General features: G+C 41.9%; 1 protein-coding gene across 1 annotated transcript; it reads right to left on the bottom strand.

Moving 5' to 3' along the window:
- Positions 1–228: 228 nt before the first annotated feature.
- LOC307226833 (transmembrane emp24 domain-containing protein 7-like) lies at positions 229–6788 on the bottom strand. Its single transcript, XM_079995924.1, has 4 exons — positions 6643–6788; positions 6347–6557; positions 3123–3368; positions 229–2314 (listed from the first exon to the last, which is right to left on the bottom strand). Exons 2-4 carry the CDS (start codon positions 6527–6529, stop codon positions 2078–2080), a joined length of 666 nt encoding a protein of 221 aa, XP_079852050.1. The 5' UTR covers positions 6530–6557; positions 6643–6788; the 3' UTR covers positions 229–2077.
- Between the last annotated feature and the right edge of the window lie 13508 nt (positions 6789–20296).

The raw sequence follows: 20296 nt of genomic DNA, 5'->3' as shown, positions 1-20296 counted from the left end.
TTGTAAGATTCCACCCAATTTACAGCCAGATCCTGCGAGCGTTACTTTCAACAGTCTTTGCTTGTTCCACTGTGTGGGTTTCTTACATATGCTTCACTAACATGCAGTGGAAGCCGCAGCAATTGCTGGATTTCAGCATGAGTCAGCGTTCTATTATGAAAACTCTATTCAGGATGCCTGTCTTCAGAAATAGAGTATTGTAGAGTTTTAATGCAAGAAATAGACAAGTACAGTCAAGAAATTTATTTTACTCAAGCTCAAGTGGGAGACAAAACACTGTACACCAAGTTATTTCTGCAGGACTTTAACCAGTACAGCGCTGAGATCTTCCTTGCTACTAATACACAATCAATGTTGTATCTAAAAAGCTACACCCGCACACTATGTGGTAGTGAAGTAGACATTTCAAACAGCTTCAGTAACTAACCAAACTAAGAAGCTTAGAAACTGGATGTTGAACCACTCAGTGTTAAGATCACATCCACACCTCCCTTTAATACCACATCAGCATTTAAACTCGAGACAATAGTCTTTGTTCTTACAGAGCATTAAAAGACAGGAGATTTTGTCATGTATTTTTCCAAGATTGATATCTTAACATCTACAATGGTAAAGTAGAGGGAGTCAACATTATATAAGAGGGCAATTCGACACAGATAAGATTTTTGTGCTTGTAAGCTTTTGAGCTTAGTGGTATTCATATGCTTACAAACACTGGGAATCACGTATCTTTATCCTTTCTAACAAACCTTATTCTCCAATAGAAAATATAAATACATGGAAGCAAATTCTGGTGAAATCAATTAGGCTTACTTTCAAATAGATGTGTTGTATGATTGGGGTAATAATGTTACTTATACTTTGATTGCACATTTTACTGTTGTTTCAAGCAACCTTGCACACATACAGGAGTATGCAAGATGTTCTCTATTAGGCATACACAAAGGATACCAGCTATGTGGCAACTAACTCCCATGAACCTCAATGCAGCCCTCTAACCCCAAATTGGTAGAAGCAAGGACAAGGCGACACATTACTGTATTACACCCAGAAGAAAGAGTTTTTCAAAAAAAATATTATTTAGATTCTTTAATAGGCAAATGTAATAAGCTTTCACAGGTGTCATACAATCATGTCCAGCATTGTGCATATGTTGCTTGATAAGCCACTTATTTTAGGTTACAATTCGCAAACCATTTAGGCCAGCGTGGTCCTATGGGACTGCCCAAGTAGTAAAGAGATTACAAGACTGGCTTTGAGTCACAAGATATTAAACCCAGTGCACTTTACTTTACTCTTCTTGTTTCCAAGTGGTACTGACAGACTATAGGTTATTTGTGACACAGCCTGTTCTCTTTCAGATCTTTAAAAAAATGAAGCAGCTCCACAAGCTCAAGGACCCAGCTTCTAGAATTACAAGACAGTCTCCTCATTTGTTTAATTTAAAAAGATAAATTCAAAAAATAACAACCCACACAGCTTTTTCCATTGTACAGAGAACTGGTTGCCCTGGAATTCTCAGCCTAAAATTTAGTACTGTAAAAGAAGACACACATTCTTCCCCCCGCCCCACCCCAGAAATGGTTCTGCAAGTAAATGAGACCAGTTTCCATAGCAAATCACAACAGTGCAGTACAAGGCTCTGAGACAATATTTAACCACATTTGTTTTTCTTTATATTCCCCCACTTTTCAAACTTGAAAAAAATCTGATTGCCATGCATTTTTAATATGGACAATCTTCTAAATCATCATTCAAAGAATTTTCTTGAAAGCACTGTGCTCCTACCAAATAGTCTCAAAGGCTGTTTTTTATTTTTATTTTAAAAAGCAACCTTAATTTAGATGTCTCAGCACATATCAGCAGAAGGAGAAAACCAATATATCACACATTAAAAGCTGTTTTCTCCCACAGCTTTTAGGGAGCATGTGTTTTGCAACTTTAAGAAGGGCAAAGGTACTTAAAAATGTTCCCCATGTTTCATTGCTTTGTAACCAGAAATTATTTGAAGAACAGTATATATACATATATATTTTTACAAACAGTGGGTTTTACAAACTCATGTTCTCAACATGAGTTATGATCCAACACGAGTTGTGGTGGTTCTTTTGTCTGAGAAGAAGCTTTTGAGAAGAAATACCTGCCCAATGCTAACTACAAGAAGAATGATGGCTTCTCCTACTGACCAATAAGCCACCCGTGTGTTTAAGTCTTCTGCTCTGCTGCGGCCTTGTGCTTCTCTCAACCGAAAATGAGTCTGGGAATCTATGACAGATTTTAGAGCTTCATGAATCGAAACACATGCTGACTCCATCTAGATACAGAAAGAAAGAGGACTGATGAGTACTCTCTATTGAAAAAGGTATACAGGATTTTGCATTTTCAGCTCATTAAGCTTCATTTTATTTTATAACTATTTTTATTAAGTTTTTAATTATAAATCTCAAAATAAACATTTTACATACTGTTAAATATCCCAACGGCTTCCCTCCTTCTCCTTCCATGGTTCATTTTGTTTGTCTTTCATTCCTGCTTATTTTACTATAACCATTTTAATCAGTTCTCCATTTTTACGTCACTCAAAATTAATTACACTGTTGATTTTATCTTAATGCTGCCAGCGTTTTCAGCTGTTAAGCTATCAACTACTGCTGATCTGATTACATATCCACATTTGAATATGTAGGTTTTGATTTTGTGTGAAGACAGAAAGCCTTCGGAAATAAAGACATCATATACTTATTTGTATCATATAGGCTGGCTGACTACATTGTTCACAGTAAATATTTCTAGAGTAGCACTAGGGTATGTTGATATTGTGCAGCAATTTCTTTCCTACCCCAGTGGTCCAACTCTTCACCCTCTTGCTGGGACAAAAAACAGCAACTATTTAGTAGTGGAGCAGTTGAATAACTAGGGCTGCAGAATTCTAAAACTACTTACCTGGGAATAAGCTCCATTAAATTCAAAAGGACTTACTTTTGAATAGCTTGGGCTTAGGAATGCATTGTAAAGCTATGACAAATGCCCAAGTCTTCCAAAGGCAGCAAAACTCAAAATTCTAATTGGTGGTATGAGAATTAAAGTCTAACTTTATATTTATACTCAGTTTATATTTATACCTGAGTAAGTGCAGTAACTCTGTTTTCGCTAGGGAACAGAGGCGGATCATCTCCAATCTGGAAGTCGAAGTACACTGTTTTGTGTGTAAAGGTAGAAAACTCGTTGCTGAAACAAAACTTGTACGTCCCATTTCTGGATGCGGTAAAGGTGAAGCTATCGTATTGTTTCTTCATCTCTTTGTATAGCACAACGCCGTCTGGATCTTCTAAGCGGCAGTCAACATCATAGTGCCCTCCAGTGATCACCTATGGAACAAAGAAAACTGGTACTTGGAATAGTCAGCCATATCACCCTTCCTAGCAAAATATCCTTCCATAAGAAAGGGGAAACCACTAGCATCAGGTACAATTATTAAAGGCAGTTCAGCTCCAGCATGGGAAGAGTATTAAGCTATAAAGAGAGCCAAGAAAAGGGACCACTTATAACATTAATTCCCCACATAGCTATGCGTGGAAGACACCAGTGAGATGGTACCTATTTTACTGCTTTAACACAATCTCCTAAACCTTCTTTATTTGAAACATTCTCTCAGTAAAGTCAATTTGATGTATGGGAATAACGGTCTAAAATTGCTCAACCCAAACAGCAGTGGGGGGATTTGCAGAAGCACAACACCTTGCTGAGTGGAAGGAATGAGGAAGTAGGTAGCATGACAATCTAAAGTTGTCAAATAGGTTAGTGTTCTGTGGCTTCACAGAACTGGCGTTGCCAGATTGCATAATAAGGAATGCTCCCTTTGTCTCCATTTAACGATGAGATGATTCACCATTCAGGCTGGGTAAAGAAATGTATTGCTTGACATTTTAGGTTGCACCTGGTGAACATCTTTAACAGAAAACACTATTTGACACACTACCCCTGGGTTTCATTCTCATGGTTCAGATGGAAACAAAAATCTGAAACACTAGTGGGGGCAGTGGGGTTAAAGGTTAAGTACCGCTCCCCTAACTACTGATCTCTGCTGTCCACTGCTCCATCTCATTGCCATTTTACAGAGAAGTGGTAGCTGGAGCAATGTAGCAATCTGCCTTTAGGTTTTATATTCCAATGTCTCTGCTTCTTAAAAAAGAAAACAGGAATAGTAATACATGTTGAACTTCCTTGATTCTTTCAAAGTTTCTGCCTTGGCAGCACACAAAGAAATAACTTATGGTAGCAATCTTTCCCATTAGTTTTCAGAAAGTAGTCAAAAGTGTGAAACACACCAGAACGCATACGCTCTTATTGGATTACACCCAAAAAATGATGCATTTTACTGGGCCATGTGAGTAACAGTTGTATATATTTTTCAGTCCTGTAAGTTATACTGCATTCCTTTAACCTAACTCTAACTTATTTAATAAGTTATAAGTTGTATTATTCTCTTTTCTATGCACAGAATAGTGCAAGTATTAAAGGACACCAGATCTGATGGTTTGAAAGCCAAAAAATTGCTACCGTTTACTTTTGAACAGATGCAGCTGCACCAGAGAGATCCAAGGAGTCACTGAAAACTCCAACAGGCAGTTGGTGTTAAAGGTACCCCTGCCCGTACGGGCCAGTCGTGTCCGACTCTAGGGTTGTGCGCTCATCTCACTTAAGAGGCCGGGAGCCAGCGCTGTCCGAAGACACTTCCGGGTCACGTGGCCAGTGTGACGAAGCTGCTCTGGCGAGCCAGCACCAGCGCAGCACACGGAAACGCCGTTTACCTTCCCACTATAAAACGGTACCTATTTATCTACTTGCACTTAGGGGTGCTTTCGAACTGCTAGGTGGCAGGAGCTGGGACCGAAAGACGGGAGCTTACCCCGCTGCGGGGATTCGAACCGCCGACCATATGATCGGCAAGTCCTAGGCAATGAGGTTTTACCCACAGCGCCACCCGCGTCCCTGTTGGTGTTATATGCCCTTTACTCATGCAAGCATTTAAATAAACTTGGACCTCTCTTTTCTCTCAAGAGAACCACAGCTTCACTTTGAAACATCTCAACATGTTATCTTAGACAGTATCTGACTATTTCAATTACTTCCCCTTTTTTTATTTCAATTGCTTAATAGCTACCTTTCAGGGCTGAGCACTCACAAATTAACATACACAGAGAAATAAAACAGAATCTTAGGCACAATATAAAACGGTGAGTGGATACAGACAGACACACGAGAGATACTGAAACATCACATTTCCCTTAAGGAAAGATATCAGTTAACATTTATATTATCTTTTGAAGGTTAAATGCAAGAACCGAAATAACCAAACCACAGTTAACTGGAAGAGATATCCTTAACCACCCGTTGGCATTTACAAGCAGCAGCAGAAAGGGAAGAATTCCCTATTTGTGCCTCGCCCACCCCCCTCCGGCCAGGAACACAGAATTGTGGAATTGGAAGGGTCCCCAAGGCTCATCTAGTCCACTCCCCTCCAATGCAAGAACCTAAACATAAAAAGCTGCAAAAAAGAAGACAAGAAGGTAGATCTCCCCACTCCACGTTGGCTTTTCAGTGTCTGCTTTAGGGTGTAATTTTAAATCACAATATTGCCTGCCTAGGTAAAGGTAAAGGGACCCCTGACCATTAGGTCCAGTTGCAGACGACTCTGGGGTTGCGGCGCTCATCTCTCTTTATCGGCCAAAGGAGCTGGCGTACGGCTGCCGGGTCATGTGGCCAGCATGACTAAGCCGCTTCTGGTGAACCAGAGCAGTGCACGGAAATGCCGTTTACCTTCCTGCCAGAGTGGTACCTATTTATCTACTTGCACTTTTGATGTACTTTTGAACTGCTAGGTTGGCAGAAGCAGGGACCGAGGAACGGGAGATCACCCTGTCGCAGGGATTCGAACCGCCAACCTTCTAATCGGCAAACCCTAGGCTCTGTGGTTTAACCCACAGCGCCACGCGTGCCTACCTCTAATTACACCACAGCACTTACAGTGGTACCTCAGGTTACATATGCTTCCGGTTACAGACGCTTCAGGTTACAGACTCCGCTAACCCAGAAATAGTGCTTCAGGTTAAGAACTTTGCTTCAGGATAAGAACAGAAATTGTGCTCCGGTGGCGTGGCGGCAGCAGGAAGCCCCATTAGCTAAAGTGGTGCTTCAGGTTAAGAACAGTTTCAGGTTAAGAACGGACCTCAGGAACGAATTAAGTACTTATCCTGAGGTACCACTGTATTCTAGAATAACCCAAAGGCAGGCAACTGAAAAACAGCTCTGACAAGAGACAAGGGCCTGTCTGGCGCGCCCTTACCTGGAACTCCAGGGTACACTTGGTGCCCTGCACGATCTCCTCATAGAAGCACTGCTTGGCGTTATCTGGCAACTCGAAGGTGATCTCCGAGGCGCGGACGGAGCAGCCCAGGAGGAGCAGCAGCAGCGCCGCAGCCGGCAACCTGAGGGAGGCTCCGGGGCCCTGCCAGCTCCTCAGCAACATCTCTCGGCCGCAAGCGCGGAAGGGTGAACTGAAAAGCGAGAAGCGAGAAAGGAAAGTGAGACCAAAGCGTCGGGCGAGGCCTAGCGAGGGTGGGAGTCGCACCCCAACCTCACCTGCCAAGGGAGCCGGATGTAAGCCGGTTCCCACCTGCGGCGTGGCCGAAGGAAAAAAAAAGGAGGGGAACGAAGCGGAGCCGGCGACCCGGAAGTGACCTGGCTCCGGCAGCAGCAACTTCCGGGTGAGTTGTCAATTGTAGACGTGGTGTTCTTTGAAGGGAGAAGGCGGAGGGGGGCGGGGAGTGGTCGGGGGCGGGGACTAAGGCAAAAGAGGCGGGCGGGGCTTGAGGGAGCTAGGAGAGCTAGGACGAGTCCACGCCAGCCGCGGGACGTTCTTATTGGCGCTTCCCAGGCGAGGCGCTGATTGGATGTTGCCGGGTGACGGCGGTTAGGGCGGGTGAGGGAGTTTTATGGGAAGCGGGAGAGAGGCGGCGGCGGCGGGTTGTGCTCAGTTGAGGTGGAGAAAGAGGCGCCGAAGGGTGGCGTGTGGAAGTCGCTCCCCTCACTCTGGATGCGTGTAAACGCTTTTTCCTTCGCTGGCAGATACGCCTAAGCACATATAATCAGTGAGTAAGTCCCATTGAACTCACTGGGTGTTTGTTGACTTATGTATGTACTTAAAATAATTTTATTTTACCTCATCGTTCACTCGTTTTCTGCAGTTATACCCCACCTTTTTCTCCAAGGAGTTCACGGTGACACACATGGTTCATTTTTTTTTAAGTATATGCTGACATTCAAAAGATGTCTGTCCACACAGTGACTTACAATCAATGTTTTTTATATAAAACTATTTATTTATTTTTTAAAAAAACCCATTGCACTAATGATAATAGCAATGAAAAATTAAATCCTTTAAACTAAGTTCATAGAATCATAGAGTTGGAAGAGACCACAAGGGCCATCGAGTCCAACCCCCTGCCAAGCAGGAAACACCATCAGAGCACTCCTGACATATGGTTGTCAAGCCTCTGCTTAAAGACCTCCAAAGAAGGAGACTCCACCACACTCCTTGGCAGCAAATTCCACTGTCAAACAGCTCTTACTGTCAGGAAGTTCTTCCTAATGTTTAGGTGGAATCTTCTTTCTTGTAGTTTGGAACCATTGCTCCGTGTCCGCTTCTCTGGAGCAGCAGAAAACAACCTTTCTCCCTCCTCTATGTGACATCCTTTTATATATTTGAACATGGTTATCATATCACCCCTTAACCTCCTCTTCTCCAGGCTAAACATGCCCAGCTCCCTTAGCCGTTCCTCATAAGGCATCGTTTCCAGGCCTTTGACCATTTTGGTTGCCCTCCTTTGGACACGTTCCAGTTTGTCAGTGTCCTTCTTGAACTGTGGTGCCCAGAACTGGACACAGTACTCCAGGTGAGGTCTGACCAGAGCAGAATACAGTGGCACTATTACTTCCCTTGATCTAGATGCAATACTCCTATTCATGCAGCCCAGAATTACATTGGCTTTTTTAGCTGCCGCGTCACACTGTTGGCTCATGTCAAGTTTGTGGTCAACCAAGACTCCTAGATCCTTTTCACATGTACTGCTCTCAAGCCAGGTGTCACCCATCTTGTATTTGTGCCTCTCATTTTTTTTGAGTTCAGTTAGCCAACCCTTGCAATAAAATAGGGTCACCACCCCTCACTATTCAAATCGCTGATGTGAGGATAAAACACTAGATAAAAAAATAATTTCCCCCGTTCTAAAAAAAAACCCCAACCCTGTAGGTTTTTATTAGATTGCAATTGCTGACATAAGTGTCCTTGACAAAGATGAAAAGTGATACTCCTCTGAATACCCAAGGGACTAATTTTGAAGTTGCTGCCACCTCTTGGGAAAAAGCCACAGTGTTTATAAGCTTCCTGTCTAGTTCTATAACGCTCTCTGATTTCTGAAGCATTGAGAACAAATCAGCAGACCTTAAAACCACTTGAGGAAACTCTTGATTCAAAAGCTTACTGCATTGTTACTCTGCTGCTCATGATTTAATAATACGAGGAGCACAGACTGCTTGTTGCTTGGTTAGGTTATCCAGACATTTTTTCTGCTAAGCATCTCTCTTAAAGAATAAGCAGATGATCCATTTTTTAATCTACAAATGGTAAGAATTTAGTGTGATGAAGTAACTCACTTGGTTAACCTGCAAGTATAGTTAATTTCCAATTAAAAAACCATACCATTGGGCATTGCCAATTAATTTAAATCACCTGGGGGGCAGGAAAACCCTTACTGAATAAAGCAGTCATATACTCTATACCTGAGCGGGGGAGGGAGGTGAAATTCCACCAGGATGGCCACCATATTCTACGCGTGCTCAGCTTGGTACAGAAGGAGGGAAACTCAAAACTTAGAAAAGTGGTATGAAATAGCAGACACTGCCCCAGCAACCCTTGATAGACTGTGAATGCTCAACAATCAGGAGATGTTCTGCCAACAAAAGAGGCCAGTGAATCCACAAGGACATGCCCCCAGCATTGTTGCATGTACAGTGATGCCAGAGCACTCTCAAGTCATCACTCCCAGGCACACAGCCAGCAATGCCCAGTTACAGCAATGCCCAGTTATCTCTGCAGTTACAGAGGTATTATAGGAGTAATCTTTCATGGGGTCTGTCTTGGCTTTTTCAGGGAGGTTCTCTTTCTTTAATTGGTCCGTTGCCGGATCTTTCTCTCTCACTTTTTCCTGAACATTCATCTCTGTTAGCTTATTTCTAAGGGTCTCCAATCTTCCCAAGATCTCAGATTGGGCAAGGAAAGGCAACAATCCAAACTGATTTATTAATGCCTTTTCTTCTGGATAGAAGTTATCAGTCCCCTCATTAGGCAGTCTCATCTCCTGTCTTAGTTTCAGGGACCCTTGCTCAGTATGTTCCAGTTTGTCTTTTGAGTGTCCTCTCTCCTCCTTTGCTTTACAAGTAAATCTTATCTCAGCTGTCGTAAGATCATCAGAAAACAAATTCAAACATGTGCTGACAGCAACAGATCTAACACAGTGTGTAAGGGACAGCAACAAACTACCATCTAAGAAGGAAACCATCCCTATGACAACTACAACGCGCTCTTGGACTAGCATGAGATACCTGGATGAGGATGAACTTGGTATCAGACAAATAGAACACCCTAAGGTAGATTCGCCAAAAAAAGGAGTACTGATCACTAATGTTAGCACGCTGCACCCTTCAATCGATTCCATTGAGTATCTGGGTGATAATACATCTATGGACATTGCCAAAATGAACAAAATTCAACCAATAAATAAAAAGATAGGCCCTAAAAACCTTTTAAAGGCAAATTGACTAAGATCAACTTTTGGCAAGACAACGTGCAACCTTGCCCTGCTAACTTGGAATATTGCAGGTTGGCAAAAGAGGACTTCTGACCAATCCTTTGTTAAATATATTCAGAGACATGACATTGTGTTTCTCCAGGAGACCTGGAGCACAAGTGAAGTGGAGTTAAATGGCTTTTCTGCGTTCTCCCTCCCAGGTCTCTTAAGTACTAGAGGGGGGCGAGTTAAAGGTGGGTTAGTTACTTTAATCTCAACAAGGCTAAGGGCCATATTTAAAAAACTAGACCCACTAGACCATCTGGCCACAGCTGTGCAAGTACAGTGGAGAACCCACAGCTTGCTGCTGATTAACGTATACCTACCCCCACAAAGAGAGAAAAGATTGATAAGAAATACCTGGGCTCAGTTAGAACAGTATCTTGACAAACTATCAAATCAATTTCCTGATGCCTCTGTAGTGGTGGCAGGCGACCTAAATGCCAGAACTGGACAATCTGATGAGGCCTTGTATGCCCATTTCCATGAAACAGCCCCCATTATAGAGGAAGCCTACTTAATACCAGCTAGAACCTCCAAGGATAAAGGCTGCAATTATGCCGGCTTATGCCTATTACACTTGGTCAACAAGTTGGACTTGGTTATACTGAATGGCCGTACTGAGGGGGAGAAGGTCGGAGAATTTACATTTATATCTAATAATGGCGCCTCCACAATTGATTATATAATCGTGTCGTATGATCTTCAAAACAAAGTTTTGGAATGCAAAGTGGAGGAGCGCTTAGACAGTGACCATCTGCCATTAAGTGCACTCGTAGTTGCGGGAAAGGATTTATCCTGCGCTGAGAAAATCGAACATTCGAGCCCTACAGCTTTGGAGCTCAGATATTCTCGTATCAGATGGACAGATGAACTGCATAAGGAAATTTCAAGTAGGCTGTGTTCAAAGGAATTCCTCATTAAGAGAGATAACCTTATAACTTCCTCAAGCCATGAATTAAAAATAAATTTATTTCAGGAGTTAATTTCACTCCTTCAAGATTCCCTGAAGGAAAAAAGGAACAGGTCAAGTAGGCAATCCTCAGTATATAAAAACTCCAAACCCTGGTTTGATCAAGAATGTCAGGACATGAAGCTAAACTTACTGAAAAAATACAAAAATTATAGATCTGCCAACTTACCCCAACTCCCCACGGTCTGGTTTGAAGATAAACGAAATTATAAAATCCTGATCAAAAACAAAAAACTCCTGGCACAGAAAAGAGAATGGAAATGCCTAATAGATGCATCCAGAGAGAGAGACTCGGCCACCTTCTGGAGAATGGTAGCAAATGGAGTGCGATCTACCTCCTCAGAAGTGGAGTATACTATACCTGCAGGGACATGGGAGGCATTTTTCCAATCTTCATATTCAGCTCTGCCTTTGACACAGCCACTAACACAGTGTGAGGCAGGTGACGAGTGGCCTCCGGTGTCGGTTGCGGAGGTCAGGAGGCTTATTCAGGCACTCAAACACAGAAAAGCCCCGGGAGCAGATAATATCTCTCCTGAGCTTCTTAAAGCCAATATTGACTGGTGGGCACCAGTCCTTGCCAGCCTATTCACCAGCATAGATCAAACAGCAATAATACCAGAGGACTGGGGATTGGCAATCATCGTTCCCATATTCAAGAAAGGCTGTAAACTTGATCCAGCCAATTACAGACCAATCAGTCTCTTAAGCATCATCAGCAAACTCTATGCAACTCACTTACGTGAAAAGTTTGCGGACTGGCTGGAACGGGAGCACATCCTTAAGGAAGCCCAGGCTGGTTTCAGGGCACATAGATCAACTCTAGACCAAGGACTGGTATTGCAACATCTAGTGGAGAAATACACCTCAAAGAAAGGAGGCTCCCTCTATGTAGCCTTTATAGACTTCAAATCAGCTTTCGATTTGATACCCCGGCACAGACTTTGGGAAAAATTAAATGCCACAAACATCGACAGACGTCTTTTGCTTCTCATCCGTAGATTACATGAAAATACTCGGATCCGTGTTAGATGCGACCGTTATGGGAACCTATCAAAGGAAATCCAAAGTTTCCATGGTGTCAAGCAAGGCTGTGTTCTTGCCCCTATTCTATTTAATTTCTATATAAACTCTTTAGTCGGAAAGATGGAGGAAGCAAGTACTCACCCCCCAAACCTAAATAATATACCAATTCCAGTCCTTTTGTACGCAGATGATGCGGCACTTATTTCCTTCTCTTGTGTGGGCCTAAGAAAACTTTTACGAGCTCTTACAGAGTATTGCGAAGCTGAAGACCTAATAATAAATTACACTAAATCAAAAATTATGGTGTTCTCCAAGAGAAAACTCCGACATAAATGGAAAATTAATAACCAACCTATTGAGCAAGTAACATCTTTTAGATACCTTGGAATAATCTTTGATGAGAAGGGATCTTGGTGCCATCAGATTAAGAATTCCATTGTAAATGCGCAAAGATCTTCTAGAGCTATCATAAGATTCTTCTACAGAAAAGGAGGTCAATATGTTCCTGCTGCCTCCCAGGTCTTTGTCGCAAAAATACTTCCACAACTGATGTATGGCACCCAGATATTTAATTGTCAAAAACTTAAGTCCCTGGAATCTGTACAAACTAAATTTTACCGCTCCCTACTAGGGTTACCTACCTGCGTTTCCAACGCAGCCATTAGGCTGGAGGTAGGTCAACTCTCTATTAATGCCAGGATATGGATCTTGAAGATTCACCTCTGGCTAAAACTTATATTTTTTCCAGTGGGAGTGGCTCCATTGACTCTATTAGACCCGTTTCAGTCTAAATGGAGAGTGTCGCTTTATGAAAAATTGAAGGGCCTGGGGCTTTCCTCACAAGAACTTATAGCCTCAGGTTTTGAAAAGGCTAAAAGGATGGTGAGCCAGCGAATAGGAGATGCAGAGCTTCAGGATCATATGAGCAAGATAGATAAATATCCAGCTATCCAAGATTATGGAAAAGGGTTTAATCTAACACCATATTTGCTGGATCTACAAATCGCAAAATACAGGCGGGCGTTTACCCTTACCAGATTTGATGTACTGCCATCTGCCTTACTAAAGGGCAGATACGAGGGCAAACCCTATGCTGAACGAGTTTGCCCATGTGGTCTGAAAGAGGTGGAAACGGCTTCACATGTGTTGCTACACTGCGACCTTTACGGGGATATTAGGTCACTGTTTATCTCCCCCATCGTTCAGAAATTTCCAGGTCGATCTGAACTTCAGCGGCTGAAAATCCTACTAGGAGATAAAAACCCAGAAGTAACACTGAAAGTGGCCAAATTTTCTGCGGCTGCGATCAAGCGGAGGGCATTAGCTGTAAAAAAGTAAAAGACTTGACCCCTGGATAAGCCCCCTTATCTTTTAAGCCTATACATATATTGCAGTGCATAAATGTGTATATGTGTGTGTGTGTGTGTGTGTGTGTGCATGTGTGTTGCTTTTTATGTATAATTTTACAATTTTTTTTTTTTTTTTTTTAGATTGACACCATTGCTCCCTTTGTAAACTATTGTTGTTCCATGTTTCTCTGGTCTATGACCGTAATAAACTCATTCATTCATTCATTCATTCATAGTATAGCAAGTCTCCATCTATCCCTGTGGGTAGAGGTTTGAATCCCTTATGCTCCTCACAGGAACTATCTGGAAGGAAGGAGAGGCCATGTAATACAACTTACACATAAGCTCCCTGGGCAGAGTACCTGCAAAGTGTATATAAATCACCCCTGGGATTCTGATCCCACCCAGGGAGGGAGAGACTTTGGGAGGGGGGTCGCACCGCCAAAGGGAAAGAGCCAGATGAAGAATCAACAGTGAGAAATACAGATATGCACAGAGTTGAGAAGCAGGAGATGGGAATTCAGGACCCGCCAGGGAAAAAGGGGGAAGTGTGCCTGCTCCCTCTTGCTCCCAGCCCAATAACTACTCAAAGATGCCATGATCACGTTAAGGAACCCCGGGCCAGGTGGAACACCTTACATTTTGCATGCAGAGGATCTCTGGTTTGAATCCAGCATACAACTCCGGGAAACCTTCATGGACCAATAGCCTGACTCTTGCAAGGCCCAGTCCTTTTGACTGTCTCTCTCCTGGTGGTAACTTGCATAACCAACATTCTCCCTCATCTGTTTTGCACAATAAGCCAACCTTGCCAGGCAGTATCTCAATAATTTTAATTATCATTTCTCCACCACTTCCTCCTCCCCTCCTTCCATTCGACTGCCTCAAACACCCTGGCAACATCACACTCCAGGGTACTTGAGAGAGCAGACAATGGAGTGTTCCACCAGTGTATCTGTCATGGTGACAAAATATCTTGTGTTTTGTCAGTGTAGTGGAGCGTCTGCCAAATCCTATGGCCCCATAACCAACATTTGTTGAGTATAGAGTATTTAATAGAATTATAGAATTGCAGAGTTGGAAGGGACCACAGGGGTCATCTAGTCTTTCCCTGAATCATTGATTAAAGCTTTCTAGTTTTGCAATTCTTATAGAATTTAAAAAAAAATTAAAATCACAAAGTTTAGTAAAAGTCCTACCCTGCTAATTCAATTTAAAAAATGTGAGGGAGGAAGGGGGGTTGTTGGTTTGTTTTAGTTTTTATTTTATTATGTGTTTTGTATTCTCATTTTGTATTTTTATGTTGTGAGCTGCCCTGCGATCCTCGGATGAAGGGAGGTATACATATTTAACAAACAAACAAACAATAAAATACATACTTTAATACTGAAAAGAATGCTCTAAACTCTCCAGGCCTATACTATTTCCAGTAGGGAATATATGGGGGGGGTGCTTTATGGGGGGTGCTTTAAATGTATGGTTTGTATGTAACCAAAGTCTCAGTGCAATAGACATACATGTCTATTCAGACTTAAGTTCCATTTATTTCATTGAGACTTTTTCCCAGGCAAGTAAGTACTGGACTGCAGCCTCAGGTACACAGATAAGGTTTTCCAAAAGTTGCTGACCTTTGTAAAATAAGCCACCATCTTGGAGTCACTTAACAAGGTGGTCAGAAAAAGCACACATGAAATATTGAAAAGTAAACTTCTCAGTTGAAGCCATAATTTCTGTAATTCACTAGAGGGAGCTGTTGAATCAGAATACAGTGGTACCTCCCGTTAGGAAATTATTTTGTTCAGGAGGTCCCTTCTTAAGCTGAAACCGCTCAGAATGATGCCTGCTGCTGCTGTGCTGCCAGTGCGCGACTTCCGCTCACATCCCGAGCAAATTTCGCAACCGGGAGCAGCTACTTCGGGGTTAGCGTTTGCAAGGAGGACAGTACGTAACACGAGGTTCCACTGTAGTTTTCCAGAGTCTAGTTCCTTATAAATATTGAAAATAAAACATATTCTTTTAAAATTCTGGTTATACTCAGATAATGTTTTTGTGAGCTAAGGTGGGATAATATGCTAGTAAGAACATCTCTCAGAAAATAGACAGAGCACCACAGGAAGGTGTAAAATTCCAGGGAATAAAAAAGTTATTCCTATCAGGTAGCTATGTCACAGGTAATTATGATGGTATAAAACATTTTGGCAGCCCCAACCACCAAGAAGGGATTGTTAGCACAATAAGGGACATTTACGTATTGGACAAATACTCCTTTGTTGCACTTGCATAATCTACAGATTTTGAAGATTTGTATCCATGTTCCTCAAATCAGTGGAAGTAGATCTGGTGGAAGAAGGCATAATACAACCTGTCAAGTTCCTTTTAAAAATTATTCTGTCTACTTTGGTGATAAAAAGCAGGAAAAGCTATAGGGTTTTTTTCTTTTCAAGCTTTGGAGGCGGGGAGGGGGAAAAGCCTGGTTTGTAGCAGACGCTGGACGTAAGCACTGATTTGTGACAATAATATGTGTTAATTTGTATGAATAACCTTGTTGAGTCACTTGAGGAAGTTTTTGTATACACACTTCAAGAGGAACTTAGTGATCTAGAATTAAGACTCAGATACATTCCATTCTGGAAATAAACAGAGTAGAATGGTATTTTGCTTTTGATGTTTCCTGAGCTTGAAATGAATGAACAGCCTGCAAGATCATACACAAGTATCGACTAGGACTGTTTGCTCCTTGTAATGAGAAATATTGTGTGGATGTTAGTAGGGGACTTAGCTCCAAAGAAGTTTTTGTAATTAATTTTCTATATTTGATTGCCTTTTGTTGAATCTGTTTGGATTAATGTTTACAATTGGGTATCTTGTAATGGATACAATTGGGCATCTTGAATAGCCTTCTATCTTTTTTTCAAGCTAGGTATGAATGTGATTGCTGTCTGTTGCATCTTTTCAAAGCATTCTGACAAATGCCATAGTCCTTAGAAAGGAGGAAGTTTTAAGGGAATTACCTGGAATTTAAATTCTGGTAAACTAATGACTGTATCTATATTTGAGGCCTAAAACCCTACTGGAAACAGCCTGTGCTTGGACATAGTTTGAATGTGCCATTTCCTTTGAGCATTAGTCTTTCACTCACAAGAAGACAACCCCTTCCTCTTTTTGAATTCTGTTGGATGAGTAATGATAACAAGTATGGAAAGACTTCAGCAGCATGCTATGTTGAATATTCCATCAGCCAGGCTTTTCAGGTTGCCAAAAGGAATGAACTCCACTCTGCTTCTTCTCTGTTAGAGGAATTTTAAGGTATTATATGTATAAAATAAATGTTCCTAACTGTACAAGGCAAACACATACATAAATAAATAAATATATAAACCACATGTCTGGAAACAGTACAGGAAAACAGTCCTAAAGCCATTTTGAATCTTTCAGTCACCTCAAATATTTCTCTGCAAGGAGGAAGGAAATGAAAAAGCCTCCCCATTGTCTCTTTGTTCACAAATCCTGTCTTAAGGGTGTCTCTGTGTATGAATAGGGTGAGCCTGTGACCTGGATTGAGGAATTAAGGAGTTATCATCACAGTTTGTTGTTGTTTGTTGTTGTTTAGTCATTTAGTCATGTCCAACTCTTCATGACCCCATGGACCAGAGCATGCCAGGCACTCCTGCCTTCCACTGCCTCCTGCAGTTTGGTCAAACTCATGTTGGTAGCTTCGAGAACACTGTCCAAACATCTCGTCCTCCGTCGTCCCCTTCTCCTTGGGCCCTCAATGTTTCCCAGCATCAGGGTCTTTTCCAGGGAGTCTTCTCATGAGGTGGCCAAAGTATTGGAGCTTCAGCTTCAGGATCTGTCCTTCCAGTGAGCACTCAGGGCTGATTTCCTTCAGAATGGATAGGTTTGATCTTCTTGCAGTCCATGGGACTCTCAAGAGTCTCCTCCAGCACCATAACTCAAAAGCATCAATTCTACGACGATCAGCCTTCTTTATGGTCCAGCTCTCACTTCCATACCTCAGAGAGACGTGCAGTGAAACAAAGTATGTACTATTTTCTGAAGAATGTGACGATCTCCTAGCCAGACAAACATCAGAGGTCAGGCAATGTGAGAACTTGTATGGCTGCTCTTATGTTTTACGCCTTTTGTTGTTGAACTTTTCTGGCTTTTTCTTTCAAATACCATGTAAACTCAAATTTTCTTAAATACGGGCAGATTTAATTTTTTATTATTCAAAGTATGTGCTTGCAGTCTTTCCATTCACCTTCTTGTGCTTCTGCTCTGTTAATCCACAATGAAGAGGTTTGAACTACCCCCAAATATGGAGGGGAGGGATTGCGTGTACAAGTATACTTAGTAAGGCATTATAGAAATTCCAGACGGTGAAAGCTGATATATTTTGGGAGTCCTCCTGCCCTCATTTGATTGCTAATCTATCACGTTAAGATTTAGGTTATTATTCTAAACTGATTATTCTAAAACCTTTGTTTAAGATAGTTTTCAAAACAACCCAAACTAGTTTAGTTTATATTCTCTCATCTTCAAGTGTTGTGATCATGTGTACAAGATGGTTTTTACTATTTTTCTATATGAATCAATGAGTCAATTAATTTACTTTTTTTCATGCATCACTTCATTGTAAGCAAAATCTGCCCTTTTCCCCTTATGGGGTCTCCAAGAGCCCGTATAGAGTCCTTAAGCGGGTTCCCTATTGGTAGGAGAAAATAACAGAGACCAACCAGAGAATATTGAGAAGCAAAGCAGCTAGTAAGCCTGATCTTTATTAAAACAGTTGCAACAGGGTGCTTCCCCCACATGCAGGAGAGAGGAGGAGGACCCAGAACAAAGGTGTGCCAGCTTTTATATAGACTTTTGAAATTGCCCACCCTCAAACTCAAGACCACCCCAATACATCATACATACATCACAGAAAGAGGTGGTCTCCAGCAAAATCCTGTCTGGCAGAAAACCTGTCAACGGTCACGGATTGGATCACCCGGGCAGCCTGGCCATTCTTTTGTAATGATAAATACTTAATTCCTGAGCCAGGTCACAGGCTCACTCTATTCACACCTTAAGGTAAAGGTAAAGGTACCCCTGCCCGTACGGGCCAGTCTTGACAGACTCTGGGGTTGTGCGCCCATCTCACTTAAGAGGCCAGGGGCCAGCGCTGTCCGGAGACACTTCTGGGTCACGTGGCCAGCGTGACATCGCTGCTCTGGCGAGCCAGAGCCGCACACGGAAACGCCGTTTACCTTCCCGCTGGTAAGCGGTCCCTATTTATCTACTTGCACCCGGAGGTGCTTTCGAACTGCTAGGTTGGCAGGCACTGGGACCGAGCAGCGGTAGCGCACCCCGCCGCAGGGATTCGAACCGCCGACCTTTCGATCGGCAAGCCCTAGGCGCTGAGGCTTTAACCCACAGCGCCACCTGCGTCCCTGTATTCACACCTTAAATGTGCCTTTAAGCCAGGATTTGTGAGCACAAATACAGTGGGGAGGTTTTTTCCATTTCATTTCCTTGCAGAGAAACATTGGTCAGTTTGGGAGGGTCAAAATGGTTTCAGGACTGTCTTCCTGTACTGTTTCAGACATGTGGTATATATATTTATGTACGTATTTTCCTTGTACATTCAATTTATATATTTGAGACCTTAAATTCTTATAACAACTTTGTGTTATTAATATGTATAGAATTTCAGTTACATGAGTCTAGTAAAAGGGATAGATGACTCAAGGTTTCTGATAATAAACCACCTTATCTTATGTTGCTTTGTCTTCTACTAGCCTAGCTCTTGTCTGAGAAACCTCTGTAGATAATTGACCAAACAAACATGACTGGTGATTTTTTATCTTATTTTCTGAATTTCCAGTCTTTTGAGCTTGAACATCTGCAATGTTCAGAGCCACTCTTACAAGGAAAAATTAATCTACCTACATTTTCTGATATGATATTTAGTTATGGAAACACAGTTTTAAAAAACCCTAAAGATAATCCAAATCCTTGAATGTCTGCCTAAATGCAGAACTTGTGTGTCAATTTTTTAGCTAGGCATGGATAGTTAAGAATTTCAGCTTTGTTTTTCCTCTTTCTGTCAAAAGATGTTTTGTTTCTGCTCTGTATACTTTCCAAGGCACACACAACAGAAGCATACACAAAAGCTCCATTCATGCTGGTGTTTATTTAGCTACTAAGCAATGTCCCCTTTCTATGTAGCTGATGAACCTTGCAGCAGTGTGGCATTGACCCTCAGGAAACCTTGAGAAATTGAAGCCACATTTTTTATATCTGCATAATCACCTCACTTCCAGACAGTAAGAGGCACATACAATATTAGCTGGCTTGCTAGCTGCTGCTGAAACACCATTCTACTTGTTCTTTCCTTTTACTACTGTACTGTAAGATTCACTCAACCCAATCCAAATTTGTCAGATTTTAATTTGATTCCTAATCCATCAGTTGTTATAAATGGTGGGGGGGGAGAATAATAAAGGACTAATATTTGGCTCATTGTTAAAGTATCCTTTAAATATTTATATTTGGAGAGACTTGGCACCAGGACCAGCTCTGTCATTGGGCAGAGTGAGGTAGTTAGCTCAGGAAGCTGATTTAGGGTGCAGAATGCTGAAGCCTGGTTGCTATGGGAGGCAGTGAGAAGGGATATATGACCACCTTAAACCACAACACTCACTGTTGCTGAGCTACTGATTCAGGATTTTGTTATGAGAATATAAAGTCCTTAGCAACTTGGGACTCAATTCTGATAAGGAGCACCTTCCCAGATTTTAAAAAAGAGGAAAAACTAATTCACATTTCAAGAGCTATATAATAAAAGCTAGAAAAATATGTTTTACTCCAGGAATCTTAAGAAACTCAAAGTAAAAACTGGCCAAGAATTTGTACTAGTATGTCTGACCACCAGGGATTGCTTAATTTGCAAATGGGTCACTGAAATATTGCCAAAGTCACATTGGCAGCAGGATGTTTTTTACTTCGTGGATTTCCAAAGGTGGTGTATGGGGACTGCAAAAAATTGTATGTAT

The sequence above is a fragment of the Podarcis cretensis genome, assembly GCF_951804945.1.
Source record: "Podarcis cretensis genome assembly, chromosome: 11".
Taxonomy (NCBI): domain Eukaryota; kingdom Metazoa; phylum Chordata; class Lepidosauria; order Squamata; family Lacertidae; genus Podarcis; species Podarcis cretensis.
Note: the sequence above shows the minus strand (reverse complement) of the source record. Positions and strands in the feature narration are given on the sequence as shown.

Coding starts and splice junctions, on each gene's coding strand:
- LOC307226833 (XM_079995924.1), bottom strand. CDS start 6,529: ATGTTGCTGAGGAGCTGGCAGGGCCCCGGAGCCTCCCTCAGGTTGCCG. Junction 3,369..6,346: donor AGTGTACCCTGGAGTTCCAG/GTAAGGGCGCGC, acceptor TTTGTTCCATAG/GTGATCACTGGAGGGCACTA. Junction 2,315..3,122: donor GAGTTACTGCACTTACTCAG/GTATAAATATAA, acceptor TTCTGTATCTAG/ATGGAGTCAGCATGTGTTTC.